Source organism: Pezoporus flaviventris, unplaced genomic scaffold (genome assembly GCF_033815535.1).
Source record: "Pezoporus flaviventris isolate CSIRO_AGI_PZ_B2104156 unplaced genomic scaffold, CSIRO_AGI_Pfla_v1 ptg000027l, whole genome shotgun sequence".
Lineage (NCBI taxonomy): Eukaryota > Metazoa > Chordata > Aves > Psittaciformes > Psittacidae > Pezoporus > Pezoporus flaviventris.
The window spans coordinates 3,915,938-3,939,944 of record NW_026892575.1 but is presented as its reverse complement, the minus strand read 5'-3'; the positions used below and the strand labels follow the sequence as shown (position 1 = coordinate 3,939,944).

The following is a 24,007-nucleotide window of genomic DNA, read 5'->3' as shown; positions in this document are numbered from 1 at the left end:
TTGTGATTCCTTAACATTTCTGTTTCCCAGTTAAGTCTCACTCTTCTTGACTCTTTTTAAGTTAGTGGTTTTGTGTGTTTGGACAAATGGCTCCAAAAAAGAAACAAGGTGGGTTTTCTTTCCTGCAGACATGAGTAAGCTTATAGGAGCCCCTGTTCAATAGGTTCTTTTGTTTCCCCTTCTACATTACGCAGACAGTCCCTTGCACGTCATGGTCACTCCATGCTGCTTATCATGCTGTACTCTTTCTGAAGTCCTTTTCTATGTCTCCTTTCCCCCTCTCTCTTCCACACCAGGATCACTTATCCAGGACTCAAAGTACATATGCTTCAGTGACCTCCACATCTCTGCCACTGTTCATTGTTCTCTGTCCTCCAGATTGCAATCTAACCTGCCACCAAACTTCAAACTGCTTCAGCATACATGTTTAAAACACCTTTAAAAACCAAAATAAACAAAAATCAACACAAAAAAAAACCCACACAAAATATTCCCCAAAATCCACAACCAAACAAAACAAAAACCTCTGCTTCATACTGAACCCTAACCTCTTAATGTCTATTCAGTTTTTTTTGTCTCCATTATCAGACAAAATAAGACAGCCAAGCCTTGAATAAAAAGCAGATCAGTTTAACTTATTGACACTATACTGACAATTTAAACTTTCCTCTAACATTTTAGAAAACCTGCAATCCCCTCTCCATGAATTTCCAAATCCCTATCTTCCTCCAACCCATTTCACCAACAAAGCAACCAACCTTTTAAAGACACAGACAACAGAATCTTGAATTTCAAAGTAATCTGAAGTAATTTGAAAAAAAAAAAACACCTTAACTCGCTTGTTTTTTTTTTGTAAAGTTAACCCTTTCATGTTCTCAGAATTATTGTAGATCCATCTCTTTTTATGAAGTGGGATTAAATGCATCACAAAAGCTTTCAAAGAACATCCTTTCACCAACTGTTTTTTGTTGTGAGAAAATGATTGAGCAATCCATATCAATATAAAAAATATCTCTTCAGTCTACAGATAGAGATACATAGAGAAGACATGGTGATACACAAAATGCTTCTTTCAGATGTTAAAGCTCTCCTGTTACTTATCTCTAACTTGTAAACTTTACTATACTCATAAATCTGGATACCACTCAAGACTACTGCAAGAAAAGAAGAATCAACAAATAAATATGTCAACTATCTCCATCTTTCCTGTATTAGAAACACCAACATACATAGTTATTAATTATTTAAAATAAATTAAAACCTTGACAGCCAAAATCAAAGGCTCCATTATGAACAATTGTAACTGAAACAGATATAATAATAAATAATAGAAAATAAGTCTAAGACAGACACAAAACCACCTAATACCATAAATCATCTGATACATACTGAATAGCTATTACTAACAGATCCCTACAGTTGACAATGATCAATGTACAAACTGACAAGTCTCTCATATCTAATTACTCCCAAAATAAAATAAAAGTTATATTAAAAAAGAGGGTTGCAACTACAGAAGAAAAACCTTTCCCAAAGCACCAGCCAGAACCCGAGGCTCATGATGGGAATTTTTTTGGCAAAGTTAAACAAAAGGCAGTGGAGAGTAACATATTCACCATCTCTGGAAGGGAGCTGGCAGGACCAATCATCAGCAACGTGAGAATTCTAACACATGATGGAAGAGGGCAACTGAGCAAACACACGCCAATGTACACATGCACACACACTGCAGAGGATTACTAAATTAATTAGAGAGACAAGTGAAAAAATAACGTGAAATTCAGAATTCGCTCAATAATACGGAATGGTGCTACTGGCATATTTTTACCATTGGCAATAAGAGAGGAGGAACAGCTAGCTCTGGTAGGAGCAAGTGCATTATGATACAACACAACATGAGCATTATAAAATGCGAGATGAATCTCAAGCCCAGAGGCTCTTTAGCACCACTCCAAATCACAACTCTCTGCCTTCATTTTTCTTCTTTGTTACCATTCCACTTCTCCCAGTACTTCTGACTTGATTAACCCTTTTTTCTCTTTCTTTTACTTTACTATGGCATCATATCGGATGCCTTAAAAAGCATGAGAGTAATAACAGCAGAGATTATAGATTCAGGGGTCACATTTTCTGAATTACTCTGATGCTGTGAAGCTCCAGAGGTTTCTGATAAGAAATGTTATCATTTCATTGGCACCTTTAAAATCTGGCCCCTGATTAAAAGTTACAAAAATCATAAATCCTAACCTGCTTTGAATGGTCGGAATTCAAGTGCTGTGAATTTGTTTTTCCTTTAAATAACTTTCCCCAGAAATTCAAGTAAAAGGAGACTGAAACACACTTCCTGAAATGCAAGCTTCATTTTAGCTTTTTAGGAATTAGAAAAGGTAACAGTTGCATACTAAGCCTAACTTTTTGCATTCCTTTCTGGAATAGGGAGTTCTGTTGTGCAGTTTAACCACTTATGGCTTTCTCATTAACCTGGTCTGAAGTTATGAAATCGATTTTCAAGAGCTTTTTTGGTCTCTCTACAAACCTGGATTAGGATCACTGAACTTTCCACACAGTACATATAATGTGCTACCTGAATGTGTGCAGCAGTAACATATGGTACAGTTGGTTATAACTATTTTACCATCTGTTCTATCTGAACCCTAACCTTGATAATCCCGTTCAGCTTTTCTTGATAACTGCCGCAGTTCTTAAGATTTTGGCTTCTACTTAACCTTGTAAAATTAAATTGCAGCAAAATGCACAGCTGGATTATACGCTGCTCTTCAGACACCTTTGCTGCTCCCCAGGTGACTTAATTTGGTCAGGGTCTTAAATACAGAATCCCTACAAAATCACAGTAGTCTTTTTTTGTTTGTTTGTTTTTCCAGCTAGTAAGACAAACAACAACCAGAACATTCCTTATTCTGAAAAACATTGCTCAAGATCCTGCTATATTCTTTACATATTCATTTATAAAGCACTTGGTTTTCATTATACAGTGCATCACCTTCAATGGAACTACAGTGGACTCTCCTTTCCGAGAGCAAACTTCCAAATTTTCAGCCATGCTCCCCACAGTGCTTGACTCAGTCTCTAATCAACTCACACTATGAAACACCATTACCATAACACCTTACCATCTTCCTAACTCTGCATACTCATAAACAGTAGCATCATACTGAAAAATAAAATGCCAATTTTATGGCAATATACATTAAATTCTCTCTAAAGTTCAGAAACCCAGACAGATTATGTAAATTGAGAGAGGACCTTTAGCAATTCTGTAATTACTGGTGGTGGGGTTGATTCTGTGTTTTGTTTTTTTAAGACTTGCATGCCATGTCATCAACCGCTATTTCATATAGATGTTGGAATTCAAAAGTCTAAGCTTTAAACTCTATGGATTGCCAGAACAGCTCATCTAGTGTACTGCTTTCAAATATAATGTCTTTCTTGTTTACAAAAACTAACAGGATAGCTACATAGTAATTAAAATCCATGAAAGGCCATGGCTTTAGCGTAATTTATACATACCCATACAAAACTACTATGTACACACAGACATATGGAAAACAAATACATATTTAATAAATACTGATGATAGCCACAAGACTATATACACCTCTAGTTTTTATTATATGTAAATAAAGGATTACCACCTGACAGTACTAGTTCTTATGGATGACAAAATTGAAGAAAGAATCAAATATGGCTATTACCAATTACTGTTTTACAATATCTAGATTCAACTCCAAATATTAAATCATAACAGCCCAGTAAACTTCTCTGACTCATTATCAAATGAACCAGACTGTAATGCCTACACAATGTAAGCTACACTTGTAAAGAATACCTTTGTAAAATGATTCAACTTTTAAAATTAGTCCCTTCTCATTAAAAGTACTTGTATCTTCTCCATTTTGAAACACCGTATCATTTCTACAAGCATTTTCCCTTCTGATTTCTGTTTAGTATCTGGACAAAACAGGAATTCAATTTTCTGAATGTGTGAAATCAGTTCATGAGATATAATTTTGCTTTTTCACACATGAATAGTTTAAATATGTTATTCAATGTTATCTTGAGGCATAAACATAAGGCATATAAGTTAGAGAAGTCAAAACTACATACTAGTCTGCTACCTCAAATGTATTTCAAAATATGCATCTGAAGGGTATCATAGAAACTATGCTGAATTTAGTTGTAATCCGGGTCTATTCTACAAATAGCATACGGTGACTATAGAGTTCCTGAATATACATATATAATTCCATACATATTTTCCAGCTACACAAAAGCATCTGTATTTTATAGCCATACTTGGGGGAAGGGAGAAGTACTTCTTTTCTTTTGGAGTCTATGCTAAAACAGCCTCCTTCTTCCCTATACAATGCAAGAGAAATAAAAGCTTTAATGTGTAACAACTAGAGTTTACACTTCACCTTTCCACTACAAACACATAAGGACTTAAGCTCAGCTCCCTCACCCCCCTCCTCCCAATTTTCTTTTGCATTCAAATATTTCTACCTCTGCATAAAAATGACTTTTATTATGCCGTTTCACAGACTTTCCTAGGTTGGCACCCCAGGAGCTAATTCTGATTCACAAAACAAAAACATCTAATTACCCCAGCTGCATAATTCATTGGTCCATAAATAAAGTTGGTCAACCCATGATCTTATCTGACAGACTCTGGGGAGCACTTGTGGGAATCTCACTATGGGAGAAACACTGGTCAGGGGTGGTGGCAGCCGCTGGGCTTTACAAACAGAGGTCAAGTGCTCCACTTGAGTGTCTTGGTCTCACCAAGGAGAAGGATGACAAAGGAGAGGATGAGGATGCTGCTTTGCAACCTGGAACCTGTACACTTGCAGGCAGTTAGTCTGTCTTTGGTTGATCAGCCTGTCTGCAGGTAAATCATTTAACGAGAGGTTTCTACCTGAGCTGTGATCCTCCACAGCTTCACGCACTGCAATAAGCCATATGCACTTTGTGATTAACTGAATTGCAGTAGTGGTGAGCAAGAGAATATACCTGAATTGGCAATACTGTAAGTATATACTACAGGTTTGCTTCAATTGCATCGAGAGACAAGACTGTAATTTGAAAATAAGACACTGCTCAGAAGACAGAAACGAAACCCACTTATTGAATATTCCTTACTTTGCATCTATTTTTCCTACAAGGCTGATGAAAAGCTACATACGTTCACAATATCCTGGCAAACTTCCCAGCAGAAACAGAAACCTTTTACACTGTCTGAAAAGAATTTCTGCAGGACCTTTTATTATTGCTTGTTTAATTTACCAGAGCTGCTCTTAAGTTCCATCTAACCTTTGAAAAACAGCATCCTGTTTGTTTTCATGATCAAGTATTTGCAATTCACTGAATTAAGAATGAAGAGGAGACCTGGGTGACTTGGTGCCAGTAAAACACCTTATGGTCTCCCATGAATTCCACATGGAAAGAAATAATATTTAAGAGAACTATGAATTGGGCATTTTGTTGGTGTAACATTTTACTACACAATAAAGACTAGGCCAGAAAACATTTCAATTCTCAACCATGTTTTTTTTCTGTGTTGAACAAACATGAGTGGCAGAGAGACGCATCAACGCAGCAGCTAAGGCACTATTCATCTTTCAAATCCCACACCCAGGCTAGCACCACTTGGCAACAGACTCTCACTAGAAATGTCATCATGGAGCTAGGAAACCTCCTTGCCAAATATATTTTTGAAACAGATGAATTTTTGCTAAACATTTTATTCTTTGACAAAAACGTATTTTGAGAGAGAAAGTTTCATCGCAAATTTTTTTCACCAGCTACAGTAACAAGAAGTCAAACTTTTAGGGCCTAAGTGGAGAAAGTTGCTTGGACTGTGCCTCATTGATATAGAGAGGAGGCCTTCCTGACTAAAGCAATGACTATTACTGTAATGAGTATATATGTCTATTATCCATTGCTCTGTCCTGGTTTACCTGTGTTTACCGTAAAATAATATGCTACAGGTCCCTTCTGACTGTGGCATTCAGAGCAAGGCTAAAGATGGGACCAAAATTTGCCTCATCCTCTTCAGCTGCTCTTCACAGCTATGTCTGAATAACTGCTTCACGTATTTAAGTAGTAATTAACAACAGAAATGTTTAGAATAAACGAGTAAGGACAGGACATTTGAAAAAGAGTTAACAGATGTCCTTAAAATTGCTGCTGGCCTAATAACATTGCTGCAGTAATTTATGTGATGTGGAGTTTATTTAGCTGCTGCAAACATACAGGGTTATAATAATCATAAGCAGGTTGCATAAAGCACAATACATCCTGGATGCTTAACATAGTGTTAAAAATAATCCCAGAAACATCATGCCTTAAAGATATTACATGTGCAATATCTTCTACAACCTGTGAAAAGCTAGCCAGAAAGCATCTTTCAGGCTTAAAAAAATTATTAAAAAATATAAAACCCCAGATTCGAGAACTGTTTTACGGATAATTTTGCCTATATTTTGGGATAGCAAACATTCAGTTCAAACATCAGATCCTGGCATACTTCAGTAAGCTATCAGCACAGCAGTGCTGCCTTTTTTTCCTTTGAAAAATGAAAGAATTAAATTCAAAACAAACAATTTCAATTTAACACCAAACTACAGGATAACCAATCTTAAAAATGTCAAATTGTAATGGATCTTAATACCCATATAAAACACAAAAATAGTGGCATTGTTCCTTGGTAATGCATAGCAACCTTACAGAATTTCAGTGAAGGAGAAAGAAGGGAAAAACACCTTATTACTTCTAACTCCTGCGAGCCATTTTGGTCTCCAAAGGTTTTAGACTGCCTCAGGCCATGTGTCTGCAGTGTTTCGGGAAATGACTTGCCTTCGCACGAACACTGCTATGTTCTGCAGCACTGCTGCCCCCCAGCATCCCCGCTCAATTTCTATTTAACTCTTCCTTACCTGTATCAGCCTTTTTCCCCCTTTTCTGCAGCAAGATTTCAGAAGGGTTTTGCTTAAAAAAGAGAAAAACACACACAAAGCCACAAACCAAAACCCCTCTTGCTTTTCCTGACAACTTTTCTTAGAAGCAAACAGGACCAGAATTTATAAATCCTTGAGAGAAAACAGAAATCAATTCTAAACTAAAATATATGGAATCAAAACTATTTTAGCTGGCAATCATCATGGAGCTTTGAAGTCTGATATTGTTCAAATGTTTGTCTGGTTTACCCCAGTTAACAGCAAATAGGTAGACAACAAAAAATCATCAATATACCCATAAAAACAATGGCACTACTAAAATCCTTCACCTATCAGTGTATTTAGATTTTTAATTACATTCTCAGCACCACATTACAGATTATGATTAAGTCCTTCGATAAGGCCTCAAAACTATTAACTGTTTTGTCTTAGCAGCAGTGTATCAGAATAGGAAATAACCTATCTAATATAGAAGGAAAGAGAAAGACTTAATCCTCCCTATATTTTTTTAAACTCACTTAGAGATGTTTTGTGCTTCCCTCTGTTTTCTGTAAAGATTCAAGGCAATGCACTGTGAGCTATTTTGCTTGATAGCTTTTTTAAAAACTTCTCCAAAATTCTTAGCCAAGGTCACTACTGATTGACTCAAAATATGATGGTGTATGAGGCTACTAAAATATTCTGTTCATCTCAGAGGTTTAGTTAAGCAGCTCTAACTAACAGGAAAATCAATATAATACTTCACAGTGAGGAAGAAAATGGAAGTATAGCAGTTAAGTGGTTAATGCAATTCCTAAGTGTTCAGCAATCATTGCAATTTAGTGCCATTTCGATTATTACACAATAAACAGACCATGTTGTCTGGAAGCAAATTTTTATGAGTATAGCTGAAGGGGTTGCAACTTATTTAGCTGCTGAAACTCTAAGGGAAAGAACATTTCTGAATGCTAACACTACAGATCAGAAATATACAGGTACACTAGAAAGGTTATTTTTAGGTCACTACTATGGTAACTAACCACACTGACCTTTAAAATTAGTATGCAGTTCAAGAAAAATGAAGTTCAGTAAAATGTTCTTTAAACAGGATCACTTTAATAAACAATATTGCACATCCTTACAGAACAATGTTGTCACTTTTTACAGCTATTAAATTTACTTCTGTATCGCAGCATCATAATATAATGTATAAGGATATCATGATGTAGAACTGACTAGGAAAAAACATGCAAACACCCAGAAAATTGTTAAACTATTATTAATTTATGTTCAAAGAACTGGAAAAAAAAAAAAAAAAAGAATAGCTGTATTTATTTTTGCCATTTATTTCACAAAACAAAATTGATAGCTGGAGATGGTCAGTTTTTCATATTATGTGAAGTCATGGAAACATTCGTAACTGGAATACCTAAAATCAACCTACTTTGTATCATTTTGTTGAAATACAGAATTTTAAGTGGATTTCAAAAGCAAATCTAGTTCTGCAATTTATACATTCAAACACGAATAAGTGAGAGTGGTGTTCAGGACAGATGAGACAAATAGCTTGAAATTAAAAGTGTATGGTTAATGCCGCACGGACTCAATAAACAACATTGTGAACAGAGTACCATTAGTGCCAATGTACTAATGTTTACTTAGACTAAACATCAATTAGAATCATGGTTTTAATAAATAATATATTATGTGTCAGTCCATTAGGTAAGAAATGGAAATCAAATTTTGGCTGGTCATAAAGGTGTGCTGCTGGCAGTTCAACAAAACCACCATTACTGAGAATATATTAACAAGTAGTATGCTGAAACTTGGAACGATCCAATTACCCTGTCAACTTAGAATCATCAAACACAGAACACAAGTGCTCTAATTTCATTGACATTAGTCTCAGACATATTTGAAACAGTTTATAATGCTATATCAAATGGCTGATTGTAAACCAGATATATACTTAGAAAATATTATATATACACACACACATACATGTCTAAGTGTGTGCATACAGGAAAATACACAAGCATTTCAGTAGAGGTTATATTATAGACCTTTTTTCAAACTGCAGCTCTTTCAGAAGAACAAAAAATGAATTTTAAAAAGGGAAAATTATACCTGTATTTTCCAAGACTCAATATGCTTCTGAGTAACACTGCTCCTGAAGTGACTTTTAAATGGCTGGATCACAATTTCTATGAAAAAGGGGAAAAAAAAATCTCTACAGCTACTGGGATTCTGGGTCACCAGTACATTTTTCCTGTGATCCCTGAATACTGTATTATACCTACACTTCTTTGTTCGTCACAGGCAGGATAGATGGATGCTGGTCAATCAGTAACTATATCAAACTTTAAGCCCCATCTAAAAATGAGCTCTGTTACAATATATGCCCTACAAAGACACAGCAAGAACAGGCACAATTAGCAGTCTGGAAAAAAAAAAAGAAAAGGATGATAAGCTGTTCTGATGTCTCTACAACCAGGGAACCTCAGTACAGCCATAGGAGTGAGCTGGTCCACTTCCCAGGGCCACCCAGGAAACTCATGGCAAGTGGATACAAAACTGTGTCAAGGACTATAAACATGGATAAAAGAACTAATCTTACACATGCTGGATTGAATGTTAATGTAAATGTTTTCCAGGTTAAAAATGAAATTGAGAAAGCACAGAAATATGCATCTAATCTGTCCATGTTTTTAATCATGCACCCAAGGCAAGCTGATTCCTCTCCAATGGTGCTGATGGAGCTACACTAGCAGCCACACTCCCTGACATTGTTTTTTCTTTCTAATAGTTACAATACCTTTTCTTACTAAAATAAAAAATGAAGCAGTCTATAAACATGTAGTGACATGGCAACGGGATCTTGTTTCCAAAAATGTAACACATAATCCTAAACTTCACTTTTCTGAAAATTTAAGACCCGCTGGTTAGCCTCCCCCTCTCTGTGCGGTAATTCTGCTGATAGTAAATAATCAAAATTGTCATTTTTTGAAAGCCAACCAAGTCTCTAAGCATTCTTCTTGACATCTTTTCAGCCAAGATTGCTTTTAGCTGTTGGCCACTGAATGAGCTTATTTAAGGAATGGAAGGTTGCAAGTGTGCCAGCCACATGAGCATGCTAAGCAGAAAGGGAACAAGCTAACACAACAGGTAGAATGCCTATATGGAAAAGATTTCCCCCAAATAAGTCTCTCATCAGCAAAGACCACCGGCAAAGACATTTTTTCTGCTGTACTGCATATGCTGCAATCTCCAGATTTATGTTAAAAGAGATCCAGGTTCTGACAGGTTATTTTTCATTTTGCTACCTGACTGGTATGTACACAAACCCAAATTTCAGTTAAAACAAAACAAAACAAAACAAATACTCATGTACGTAGTCATTTAGAAGTAAGGTTCTACCAATATCACATTTTCCAGTCTGACATAAGAGAAACATGAAGCAAAAATAATTACTGTCTGACTCTAGAAGAAACAATGGTGATTAACTACACAGATTTAGCTTTAAAATACAGATTTCACTGCAATACCATCACCACATACAAGTATCCAGCTTTAAAAAGAGGTTGCTAATTCAAACGAGACAGTGGAGGGAGGGTTTGGGTGCATAAACATATATTCTTTTCATCTATTTAGTCTGCAAATCTACTTAAAATACAATAAAATGAGGCAGCTCTAAAGACAGAAATATAAGACTGTCAAATGAACAAACTTTTTCACTCTGCAGTTTTTATTTTATTATTAGATACTATTCCTAACTTGTTAAAATTGATCAAATAGAAAGCTGTGAATAGAGAAAAAATTAAGCCAACTAGAAAAGTGTGACTTGGATTTAATATTTTATAATTGCCAAGGGACATACTGAGATCAATGAATTTTTGCCCGAGATGAACGTCAGAAAGAGATGTACTTCAGTCTTTTAGGGAACATTGGTCTATTTAATTCTTGTGTCTGATGCATGTGAAATATGCCTGTCTTGGCCTTCTTTCTTGCCTTAAGGCCATGCTGAAGGCAGACATTACCACTTTTAATAGGCCGCCATCTGAGGAATGGCAAGGGATCCAATAACCCATCGACTCTAATGGATTTGCCTGTTTATTCACTTACACCTTTTTTGCAGCTAATTTTAGTTTTGCATGCTGAGTTGTTTCACTTTAAATTAAATGAATAGAAACAAAGGGGAAAAGACTGTGCAGCTAATAAACCATGATTATTTTCGAAGTTCTTCACAACAGGATTCTCCATATACTAAGGTATATCACTTGAGAACAGATTCACTGCTGCGATTTCCACTTGTTGTCAGCATTAACAAAGCTTCTTTTAAATTTAGTGAGACAAAAAGTAGGTTATTATAAACTCTTGCTTACAATGTACTAATGATTTGCAGCAGTCTAAAGTATCCAGATTCAAATCATTATGAAGGCTGTGAGCATCTTCAAAGAATAATACAGGTAAAGTGAAAGACTGTACAGTATTATCACCAACAAAAATAGCATACAGTTTAACCCTTCACCCCTTTGCGGATCATATGTATCACCTCATGCACTACTTTCAAACCAGAGACCCTCTAGATACAAAGGAACTCTGAGTAGTAAAAATTTTCACTGCATTTGATCCTTAGGAAAAATATACATCACAGGCTAAAACTTATTAGGGGATGTAATCTCTGTATTAATATTTCGTTACTCTACAGAAAAGTTCTTCCTCCTTTTCGTTGGGATAGCCTCTTGCACATCACCCTCCACAGCTTTCTGGTCTACTGTTCATTAACCTCTTTCCAGACCCATCCCTTCGGGTGTTTTGATTTTCTCAGGAAGGCTGAAAAGAAATTACTCAGGGTCTATACCTGCAAGTCTGAGCTTCTGCTTCCGGTAACACCTTTTTTGTAACAGCCTTTGTTACAAAGAAGCCTCTTATCCAAATCTGGTTGAATCTCACGGTCCCCAGAGCTCCCCAGTCTCCATCAGTTAGGAGAGCAGTGGATAACGACCAGGTGTCACCTGCTGACGACAGATCATTCACTGAAGCTGTCAGGAGCCTTTGTGTCCCCACCCCGGGGGAATGCATCCCTTCTGGGTACCCCAGCAGCCTTTTGACAATTGCCTGCCCTGAGGAAATCGGTGTCGCCTTTCTGGCGGCAAGTAACCAAATCCAGTCAGGAGTCACCTTTTAAATCTTTTTTTTTTTTTTTAATTTCTTTTTTATTTTTTCTTTTTAAGGAATAAAAATAATACAGCTTCTACTGCTGGAAAGAAGTAGACTGAGACCAAGCTCGGTCTCAGAGGTAACCAAAATACAGCACCTCCGGGGTCACCGCAGAAACAACTCCTGAACTGTGTCAATCCTCCTAGATTCCTACTTCACTGGTGTAAAAAACTTTTCTATAATGAAATTACATAAAATGCAGCAGCACTTGGTCTTCTGTTTCCTCTTCGTGACAGAAATCTAAGTGTGTGATGCCTACAAAAGATAGTATGCTATAAGGCTTGCTGGGCAAACGGCAGGAATATGAGCCAACACTTGCCAGCCGCAACTCCATGCAGCTCTGTGCCACAGCTGCCAGGGAGAGTGAAGGTGCATGCAAAGATGCAGCAAGTTGCTTGCAGTTAGAAGGGGACCTGTGAACCCCTTCATTTAGAAAACCACACTTTATTAGGACGCTTCTGCTCCTGTAACACAGTATCTGCAGCACTAAACTGCAGTAAAATAACGTAAAACCTCTCTTTGTTTTTAGAGAAACAGAACAAAAAAGGGCCCGTACCATTTAGAAGGGACCAGAGTGATACCAATTGCTAATGCAGAAGGAAAGCAAAGCAGTTACAAGCAAGCATGTTTTGGCTGGTTGGTTTTTTGGTTTTTTGTTTCTCTCTAGCTGGTTATGTTTTCTTTTAAGGGATTACTATGAACCTGGCATCTCCTTGTTTTTGCCACAGATTCACCTCCTTTTATACCATTTGCTGATCTTTTACAGATTCTTTAATAACATGATATGACATGGAATCAACTCAGAAGCTTTACCAGGGCTTTTGGGCTGGATTTGAGGCTTGGTTTATTGTCACTCAGTGGCTTACCAGACACAGAAGTATGTATTTGAAAGGATGATCCACCTATCGTGAAAATTAGTATCTTAGATTTACATTCATTTTATTGCTAGTGAATCTGTTTTCTCTCAGAATTGAGACTGAAATGGGAGACCTTTTTTCTGACACAAAGCCCTTAAACAAGAACTAAAACTAAGACTCCTCAAATAATTTCAAACAGATCTACATATCTAAAGCATATATCTGTTTATGAGATGAATATTTTTGGATAGTTACAAATTCAGCTTTCCTTCTAAAATGTTAACTCAGGCCTATTACTTAAATGTCTCTAAACCACCCAAACTAATAGAACATTTTACAAGCCCACAGACAAGTTAAAATAATCTGTCTGCTTCAAATAATGTTTACATGAATCTGCAAAACAGGAGAAGTTACATAGCAGCAGAATATTTTTTTCCCCCAAATTGTATTTGTAGACCTGGATACTAACTCCCAGACACAGTGTGGAAAGAAAAATGGGAACAACAGACTGAAGTTGGGATTGATTTACTTCATTAGCTGGGATTACAAGTTTAACTTACAAACCAGAGGTCAAAATTTCTCATTAACAAGGGGGCCATGAATAGCTGCAGGGCTTGGTTCAAGAGGAGACCACTCTTATTACTAACTACACATTTCAATCTGTCTTTGATGTTCTCCTTCTACCCTCCTCCCTTTTATTTTTTGGCAGAGGAGTTGATTTTAATTGTAGCTATACAACACAGCTCAGTTTGCCTGAGAGCCAGCCTCCACATCTGCAGTGAGTGCAGTTCTAGTGATATTGGGTGCAGTCCATAGCTTAGGGCTAATTTTAATGGCTCCCCTTTTCATACAAGGCTCAGATTGTTTTCCACGTGATTCCTGTTAATTTAGCTGCAGGAAAGGGCATCAGTTTTCCTTGTGAGTTTCTGATCCATACTTCTAAACTAGGTGAAATGTATTAAGAAAGAGAAATGATCACAAAATAAGAGATACAATTTTTCTTCTATCTCTTTAAATTGATAAAGCAAGTAATCTCACTATTTTAATAGCCAAAAGAGAAATGTAAGATACAAACAGCATTTTTCTTATGTCTGTATTTGGTAAGCCTTCAACTGATGAAATGCTGTAAAGAAGCTTGTGAAATCTCTAACAATGTTAAAAGAGGTTAAAAGAGGAATTCTTAAACATCTGTATATTATACATTTTCAAAATACACAAATTCAAACAAAGATTTCACAGTATGTTTCTCAAAGCAAGGAAGATTTGTGTGCATTATGGCAGCAGATTGTGTAGTGCACCATCAAATACTGAACTATTTAGTGCATATTTTTTATTTTTGATGAACAGAACTGAAATAACTGTAAATAGTCAAAGGCAGAGTACTGAAACAGATGAAGAGTGCTCATTCCACAGGACCTACTACAGTTTTTACAGGAAAACATGCCACTGATGCTGGTTATACAGCTGAAATTTTCATATATTACATATAGTTAAAATCATAATCAAATTTGTCTCTACAATCGAAGTTACACTCTATATAGTTGTAACTGCCTTTAAGCACTGCAAAATTCAAAAACCCTGAAAAACTGAGCATAGTCAAATTTTACATTTTGAAAATGACACAGGTATCATTTTTACAGAAATACAGTGTGATTGATAGCATTTTTTCATAATTTAAATGTAGAAAAAAATTGCTATGGTAATGGTTACTGAAAAGATTTTTCATAGATATACAGCGTCTCCTTTTTGTTTATACACACCTATTTTGACTACGAAGAGATATCATCTCCAACTTCATACCTATTTATTATAGCAATGAAAGACAATTTTGCACATGGTAAATTCATACAGGCTTATGATGCAAAACCCTAAGGTGAAAAGACAGGAACAATTAGGTAGGTAATCTTAAGTGAGGACCAAGACAAATTTCTATTTATTCCAATAGCCAAAAATCCTGTCTATTATGCAGGTCTGTTCTATGTTTCCCGTTTTCTACTGGGCCAGTTTTCACTCACATGTAGTAACACTTGAGGGTAGCATATATTAAATCACTTTGTTTTACTTGTTTATATTAGCAGTTGCTGTTAACACTCCATTTTCCAAGTTCTTCCAGTTGCCAGCCAGTGTTAAAGCATTAGAAAGTGTGCTTTTAATTCACATTTGGAGCCAAGTATTAACTTTTTTTGGTGGCCAAGAGAGTCTCCTTTTGTGCAAGTCTTCTATTACTAGTTTGTAACTAATCTGCTCAATAGAACTTTATAAAGACCCTTTGTTTGCTCCTGGAACCAGGATTTAGGGAGATACAAGGCGAGGCAGCCTCAGTGGGCTATCAGTTTCATTCCTGTTGGCAGCACAGGTCAAGGCACTGGCCACGACTTCCAGTCACCTTTACAAAATCTGCTAAAGCGTCAGTAAGGTCTTATCAACACGGGGTGCAACAGCTACCTTCAAGTTTCAACAGGGGGTTATCTTAACAACTAGACATCTTTAGAAGGTCATTACTGCAGTCTAATTTCAAACTGGCACCAAAATGAAGGGTTGTCTTTGTGCAGGATTAATTTAAAAACCTCAGGATTTGATGTCAGTGGGAAATAACCAGCGTGGGACTCATAATGCTGCCTTCTCCTGCTTCTGGCCAGCACCTAGGGCTAATTTCTTAGGAGATGAAAACTATGACAAGCCCTTCAGTTAAGCTGAAAGCAGGCAGCAGTCCAGTAACACCCACAGGCCTCAGAGGCATCCTGTGACCCCCTTAGAAAAGTCACATTCACTTTGCTCTTGAGAAAGGAAAAATAATGCTAGAGGCATTTTGTTTTAAACCATGTGAAATAAGGAAATGTGAGGATGTGAAAATGAAGTGAAAAAAAGTTAGAATTCATTTCCTCCCTTTGCAATGGCTTAGAAGCAAAACTGGTTCATTTTGAAAGTGTGTGTAAAAATCTGATACATTCACCAGTAGGCAGTGACTACAAAATGCTTAAGGTAAAATATGTAAATATGTAAAATAATCTCTTGAAAACCATCTCCTTTTGTGCTCGAAAGCATTTGGTAAAAGCATCTTTATTTCTCAGCAGCATTAATAGACAGTCAGGAAGAAAAGTTACTTCTTCTCAAAACAAAAAATAACAACAGAATTCAAGGTGCTAGAAAAATATTTTGAAACAAATCTGCTGAGTACTGAAAGGGAAGAAAATTAATGTGTAAATTCCTTGGATGACTTCTGCCCTTCTAGTATTAATCTGAATAATAATAAAGGAACATGTAAATTACTCTCAAAATTTTAAACGGGGTTATTTTAACTATCATAGACTTAAGGCAAACCTAATCTGCCAAGTCTTCACTCTCTTTTCACTCTAAAACTGTGCCTCACTTTTTTACTCCTATTATGCCTTTTAACTAAGTTAAGGCTTTTTATCTCCTCCTTAAGCAGATCCAATCTCACTTCCTTGTTCATACTAAAGAGGTCTACACAAATGTACATTCAGCCTGTTTATTACTTGCTACAGACAGCTAATCTTCTTCCAAAATACCCTCCTTAATAGAAGGTTACACTTTGAGTAAAGGTACACTTTAGAATGCTCAAATTAAGAGTATGTGAATACTTAAAATTTTTATCCTTTGTCCTAAATTCTTGAGCTGTACTATCGACCATATAATCAAAACCAAGCAACAGAGAATTCATGAACATTGATACATCTTTCAGAAAATGCTTCACAAGTGAGGTCTCAATTACAGAAAATGAAATCTAGCATTAAAAAAAAATTGCCTTGACTTTTTTTGCTTATTTGAAGAAAAAGGAGAATAGGTAAGGAAAAGCTCAGGTAAGGAACATGCAAGGAAGAAGACAGAAAACAACAGCAAAAGATGGGAATCTTCAGTTACTGCAACACACAGGTATGGAATGTTCTTTCTAGAATAAGACTGCTGGGAACTGGCTGGAAAAATTCATATGGCATCAGACTCCAACACAGTAATGTAACTACATAAACACCTACACTAAAAAGGAAATAGCAATAAATTTTAATTATTTTGAGACATGACAGAATTTATACAGTCTATTTTCTTTAAAAAAAAAATCTTTCAAATTAAAAATTTTCCAACATGAATAATAATAAATCATAAAATAAAGTATTTGTAGTATCTGAGCCCCAAAGCCAGGCTGTCCCATGTTCATTTATGGACAGACAGACACTTTACTATGCTGTCAAAAACTTCTTACTATCACCACAGAATCAACACAACGCTATGAGAAGTTGAAAGGAAATCTGAGAAGTTGTTAATGCCAAAGAATGACATATCCAAAGCCTTCATTCAGCATTCTCTTTTCCACAGTACTGCAGTTAAATGGATAAACAGTAAGAATGGGAAAAAGATGGTCTGTGTCTGTATGAAAAGGAATCCAAACACTGCTGGATTTTCCTCCCTGTCACCCACTCAAAGCTGTATTTTTTCAGTAAATTGAGGATGGAACGATGCATCTTAACATGCTTTTGGTATGCAGACAAATTATTAATCTTTGAAGGTATGATTCTGTAGATTTTTTAAGTCTGGAGTGCTCATTTGGATTAAAGTATTTAGAGAAATTGGTATTCTTTTTTTTTACCTAGGACAGCTATAGTTAATAGGTCAAAACATAATTTGCCTGTCCTGTTTGAGCTCAGAGACATTTGTACAAGTGTCACAATCATTCATGTGACACTTGTCTGCTTTATTATTCCATGCCAAAAATAAGCAAATGTTTACAAGATTTTTTTCTCTGAAGCATACAAAGAAGATACAAGGAAGAGACATGAATAAGCATACACAGGGAAGCTGAATAGATACCAAAACTGCTACTTCACAGCACCCTTTTTAAATCTAAGCTTCTCCTCCCTGTGTTTCTCAAATTGTCATTAAATTATTATAAGGATCTTTATAATCAGCTCAGTTATGGTCAAGAGTGCATTGGACTGTAAATTCAAATCTCTGGTCCTCCCATCAGCTATTCACTTCCTCAAGGCATGGAGAACTTTCATGACTGGAGGAACCTGAAATATCCTGAGTACATGGGCACATGGACTCCACCTCATCAGTTATGAAAGACCGAGTGTGTATACAAACTCTTTGATGGCAACTGCAGCACAACTAAACAGCTTCTTTCTGTAATTCCTGTATTTTAATTTCACAGCTGTTCTTTACTGAGACTTACACATATAACCATTGCTAGAAAACTATAAGAAAGTTAATAATTGTTAAAGGGTTACACAATGATAATTGTTCTATTTCTCCTGAATTGCCAATACTGATTTTGCTGTGAGAGGGGATTATGGAAAGAAATGGAACACTAGAGACAGGAAAGTACTGTTACCAAAATAATCTAACAAATGCAAATACTGCTCACAGTATTAACAAAAGTGTCGAGTCTAAGACTATAGACAGATGTTAGCTTTGGATCCAGCTGTGCTGATCAAAGGCTTTATGCCCCCCAGCTGCTCCTCACTGCCCCCTGCTGAAGTTATTATCCTGAAGATCTGCCAGCTCCCTAATTCACTTCAGGCAATATCAGCCTGTCGAACACATAGCACCTATTTACATTATTTAGAATAATCCAGTTGATTTTGTCTAAAGTGAATACACTTGAACAAACCATTCCACTGTCAGAGCTTCATGGTGGTGACCTCTGATAAGAATTCACATGGATGGCAACTAGTATAGTTGCTTGCATTGTGCTTGTCTTCCTGATGCCCTAGAAAACAGTCACTTCTAAAATACCATCTCCCCAGTAATATAAATAAAAAGCGTTTTAAAAATCAGCTAAGCAAATAAAGCAATGCCTAAAACCTGATTATTTTATTTACTCAACAAAACCACCTATTTTCCTACTGAACTACACATAGGACTTAGAATAGCACTGATACCTGAAAACAGCACAAACAATAATGATATAGATCTCCCATCAAATGTGTACAGCACCAAAACCATCACCTTTGTTCAAATAAGGCTTGTTAAGAAATCACTAAGAGTAAAAACTTAAACCATAAGCCAAAACACCATTAGGTAATTCTCGGTTTTGAGTGAATAGATTATGCCTGACTCAACTTTCACATTGAAATAAGCTGAGATTTTTGCTAATAAAGACAAATCTAAATATACAAATCAGGTAACATTTTGAGCTGCAGACTCCGTATCTAGCTCTAAAATAGCCCCTTTCCAATGTGTAAATGCACTGTAAATCAGTTTTGGTTTTGGGTTGCTTTTTTTTTTTTCCTAAATTTGCAGGAGAATTTTGGATCATCTTCCATTTACTTTTTGGAGGGATATTCAAGCCATAAAACACACACTTCCCAACCTTACCAAAAGGTGTCTACTATTACACTACACGTTAAAAAGGTTTTTTAAATAGTAAATACTCAGCGCAACCATAATTTCAATTGGATTTCAGCCTGCTCTGGTAAATTCTCTTTTGAGGTGACAAACTGGAAGCACCCGAATTCATTACAGCCTGATTAATTATGCTGCTTTCATACAAAGGGGAGACTTCAATCAGAAATGGTAACCTTAAACAGTTCCTGTGCAGCAGTGTACCAGAGTATCAATCCCAGATCCATACACCTTTCATTTGCTTCCTGAATTCTTAGTAATTACTCTTTCCTTACCTATCATGTAGGTCAGCTCAACTGCAACTGGTTGAACAACTAAAGGAAGAGGTTTGCAGCGCTTTAGTTCTAGTCAACAGAATTTATACAAGTTCATAGAAGTTACTGAAAACTCTATCTTCTACTCTCCATTTGCTTTCCACAACCTACACAATCACCCCTTTTCTCCTCTGACTAAACACTAAACAAAGCAGGAGTTTGGGGAATCAATGGGGAAAAAAAGGAGTACAGTCAAATGTCAGACCTCTTTTCTCATATAGCTGAGGAGTTGCCAAATTTTCATCTTTTACATCTTTGGAGGCGATCTTCTTAAGTTATCCAGAAACTGTGAACACCTGGCTATAACCTTCTCCTAAAGCAGGCCTCTCACCAGAACTTACAGATGACCCGAAATATACCCATACCTAGAAAGCAGAACTGGTTTTGTTTTCTTTCTTTCCAAGCCTGTTAACATGCAAAGACAAATTAATACAAGACAAGAATCAGACATATTTGTCTAAAATACACACTGCATAATTAAACTGAGCATGAAAACAAATCAAAGGTATATATGTTCAAATAGTATTTATTGTTTCTTTACATAAAGGAACAAGGAACTTGGCATATATTTCTTATGAATAAAGGCCCATCTTCACACAAAAGTATGGGTTATGAATAGCAATGAACAAGATAAGAACACATAAGATAAAGTCAACTACAGTAAGCCACAAACAGAAGCAGAGCCAGACTGACAAGGGAAGAATTCCATTCCTACTGTGCTACAGAGCATTCTCTATATAGTCATTCAACACCAATGCACACCATTTACACTGAAAAAGACACTTTAGAGAAGCATTTTTATATGCAAAGTTTGGAATATCTCTCTTTTTTTATATGGGTAATACTCAAAGCATATTTCTCTCTACAGACTTAGGTCTCTCGTGCTTAACATCTGTAACATGCCTGTGTGCTCTGGTGCTGAAGGCAATTTAAAGAATTTGCTGTACCTACAGGATTGTATTATGGCGATCCTAGAGGGTATGACTAAAACTTGTTGAAATTAAGTTCGAAAAAAATATGTACATGTAAGTGATTGGTTAGGGTTTGGTTAAAGTCAAGAACAGGAGCTACTCCCAGGTCTGTCTCTCATAGCCAGTTGCCTCTGATGATGAATACACAGGGTTGACTGGTATCAGGTGCTTTGGATAAAAAGAGTAATGCAAAATATTCCTATAAAATGAAAAAAACCTGCCAGACCAACAGGCTTCCTTCTCTCATTTGAAGCTACCATTGTCCTGTATGAGCAAAATGTCCGGAAGATCACTTACACTGTCACACTTAGGCAAAAGGAGCTAGCTCTACCTGCAAACAAAACGCAGTGACAAACCACCATCCCTCTTGCTCTTCACCTAGGGATGCCACTGCATTATTAGACTGATAGACCCAGGTAACAACATTCCTCTTTTAACTAGGTAACATAATGCTGCAGCTAACACACATCAAAAGAATTTACTCTCAAAAGTGTAAGAGGGAAGAACTACAGTACCAGTTTGCAAAGAAGAAATTAAGAAGAGATCCTTCATTAAATAGTATTGTTTAAATACTTAAGGCAGCTTGTCCTGTAAATTATCTATCCAATTTCTGTAGACAGATGTCCATCATGGATAAGAGATTTAGATACTTAGAGTAAGAAGCAATCGGAAAATATTTTGTGAATTAATTAAAACAAGATATGAAACTATATTACTCAGTAAATGGCTAACACATTTTTCTAAGGAGAATGAAATATAAATGAAAATTCAATGAGTTTATTTTCAATTATATGGTTGCCCTCTTTTCAACATGTTTCCCCAAAATTTAACCATGAAAAGAATACCTTTATATGTCTGAACAACAGAGGTTAAAGGATGTACTTAATATTTTACCAATTACTATTAGCTTTGATATCAGTATAGATACTGAAAGACAGAAATGTATGTACTCCAAACATACATAAGCCAGCCACAAATTAATCTTGAAAATTGCAGTAGGGATGGTATCTCTGTCCGCGTCTTTGGCTGGCTCAACCAATCTGCTACAGCCATTCAACCAGTGAAATAAATTTCTACAATGATTTCACCATTTTAGGCTGCCTATCTGCAAGTTCTTACTGTCAACAGGAATTACTCTGTACACTGCAATTCCCCCATCAATTGAGACAAAGTATGACTGTTGTAGTGTTCTGTTAACATGACATGCTTCTCATGTATCTGTATTTCAAATGTCAAGATGATACAGCACAGCCAGAGAAAAATGTTGTATTATCAGATCTAGAAGAACAATTCCCACTAAAAGGTAGACTTCAGAATAGGTAGGTAAAGCATTTTCTTTGATAAGCAATCTTTAGTTGGGTGTCAATTCTGAATAACTTCTCCATGTTATGGCGTCTTTCTATGCAACTGGAGTGTAAGCGGCTTAAGGAGGATTAATCTGACACAGCTTGATTCGTCTGTTCTATGCGATGCTCATTCTAACCAGACATAAGTCAGGTAGCTCTGTCTTGAGAGCGAGAGAGCAGAGAGGGGAAAAAAGCTATTTTTTTTTTGTTGCTATTGGCTTGGGTTTGTTTTGCTCTTCTGGAGGAAAACTGTTTCAGAAATTCAGTACAAATTGGAATTCTTCGGTTATACCAGTTGAATGCTGTAGATAAAAATGTACCTCTGAAAGCCTTAAAAAAAGGTGTATAATTTTTCTTAAGATGCATATGATTACACATTTAATGTAAAAGGCAATGATCCTCAATATATAGTCTAATGAAATAACTCAGAAGTAAATTAGAGATGACGTAGCCTTGTTAAAGAGTTATTTTGAGATTAGAAGACTTAAATTCATCATTTAAATAAAAGTGAATATACAATTTCGGAGAATCTGTAGTTGGAGAATCATTTTCACAAAAAGAAACACAGCTTTGCTATCTCCCAGCCAGCCACTTAGTACAATTTAATAGATTTACCACAGCAGTACATAAGGGCAGAAATATAGACAATTATGTTAAAAGGAATCTTCATCAGCACTTTTAAGCAATGGCTTAAAAGACAATATATAACCTTTTAAAAGTTGTCTGACTGCAGTCCAGAAAATCTTCTATCTCAGTAGAGCTAGTGTAAAAACACATTTGACTTCAGACCAACCAGGATTTACTGCTCAATATAGGTTGAAAAAGCTGAATTATGGATTACATTACGTTTTTTAATATATGGCACTGTAGAAAAGGAATCCCCATAGGTCAAACTTACTTATTAATCACTATTGATAAAATATGTACTGTGAATAACATCAGCTAATGGGCCACAAAGTAAATCTAGGCAAAGAATTCTAAAGACACTTGGAACATTGAAGTCTCCAACACGTATCAAGAATGTCAATTAAAAAGTATTAAAATGTTAATTAAGCATTCTTAACATTCATTAATTGTTGCAAACTGATCAGATGTAGGACTGAAATGCACCATGTATACAATCTACGGATATGATTATGGAGGGATCAGAGTCAATTCAGTTTAGCCTGTTACTTTAAGACCTTACTCTGGACACTCTTCATTAAGAGTTTTCTAAGATAATGTATTACCACCTGAGTGATCTGGACACTGACAAATGCTCAAACCTGAAAATTATGATCTGGGGTAGAATGAGATCACCTGCTGTAATTCTCTTTGCCTTTAACCGAGAAAGGCCACAAAACATGTCCCATTAGAGATCATACAAATAAGCATTTTGCAATACTAAGAAGTAACAAATTGAAGATTCAGACTCAAAGTAAATAATTCTTCTTCTAGATTCTCAATCAAGAAATGAGACTGTGATGTCAAGTATTTCCAAAGAGGCAATTTTTATTTACAATTTCTTCAAACAGAGCAAACCTACTTTCCATTTTAATTTTCTTGTTTTAGAAACCCTTCTATATTGGTTCTAAGTTATTTAAGGTATATTATGAAATGAACAGAATACTTGGAATCTTGATTATTTTGTTTTTTCTAACATCACTCACAAATACTATTACTTTGACTACCTGCATAGCTGACAACAATAGTAGAAACCGTACCTGCAGCTCTTCATTAGAGATTTATTCTGTCATTTTGTAAGATAAAAGCTAAATCAACAGCAGCATAAAATTCATCCCATCTCATTGCAGCTACAGCTGAGGATTACAACTTTTGGTACAAGAATTTTCTGGGAACATAAGTTTTATCAAAAGGCAATAGACTTGTGGCTGTCAATGTTATCTGGGGTGGGGGGAAGGTTGAGAAGACTATAATTTGAAACTCAGAGGAGGGAAGGGGAAACAATGTAAGGACTTCTATTTTATGTTATTTATAAAGAATTAC

General features: G+C 36.0%; 1 protein-coding gene across 3 annotated transcripts in view; it reads right to left on the bottom strand.

The window, feature by feature from the left end:
* Positions 1-24,007, bottom strand: part of LOC133271965 (transcription initiation factor TFIID subunit 4-like) — a 149,092-nt gene that overhangs the window by 11,791 nt on the left and 113,294 nt on the right. Inside the window, exon 15 of one of the 3 annotated variants that reach the window (XM_061458502.1) lies at positions 11,731-11,968. The exons of the other annotated variants lie outside the window; for them this stretch is intronic. Within the exon in view, the coding sequence (XP_061314486.1) occupies positions 11,936-11,968 (33 nt within the window). The 3' untranslated portion in view covers positions 11,731-11,935. Of the gene's footprint in view, positions 1-11,730; positions 11,969-24,007 lie in introns of those variants that run through there. 3 annotated transcript variants of the gene reach the window in all.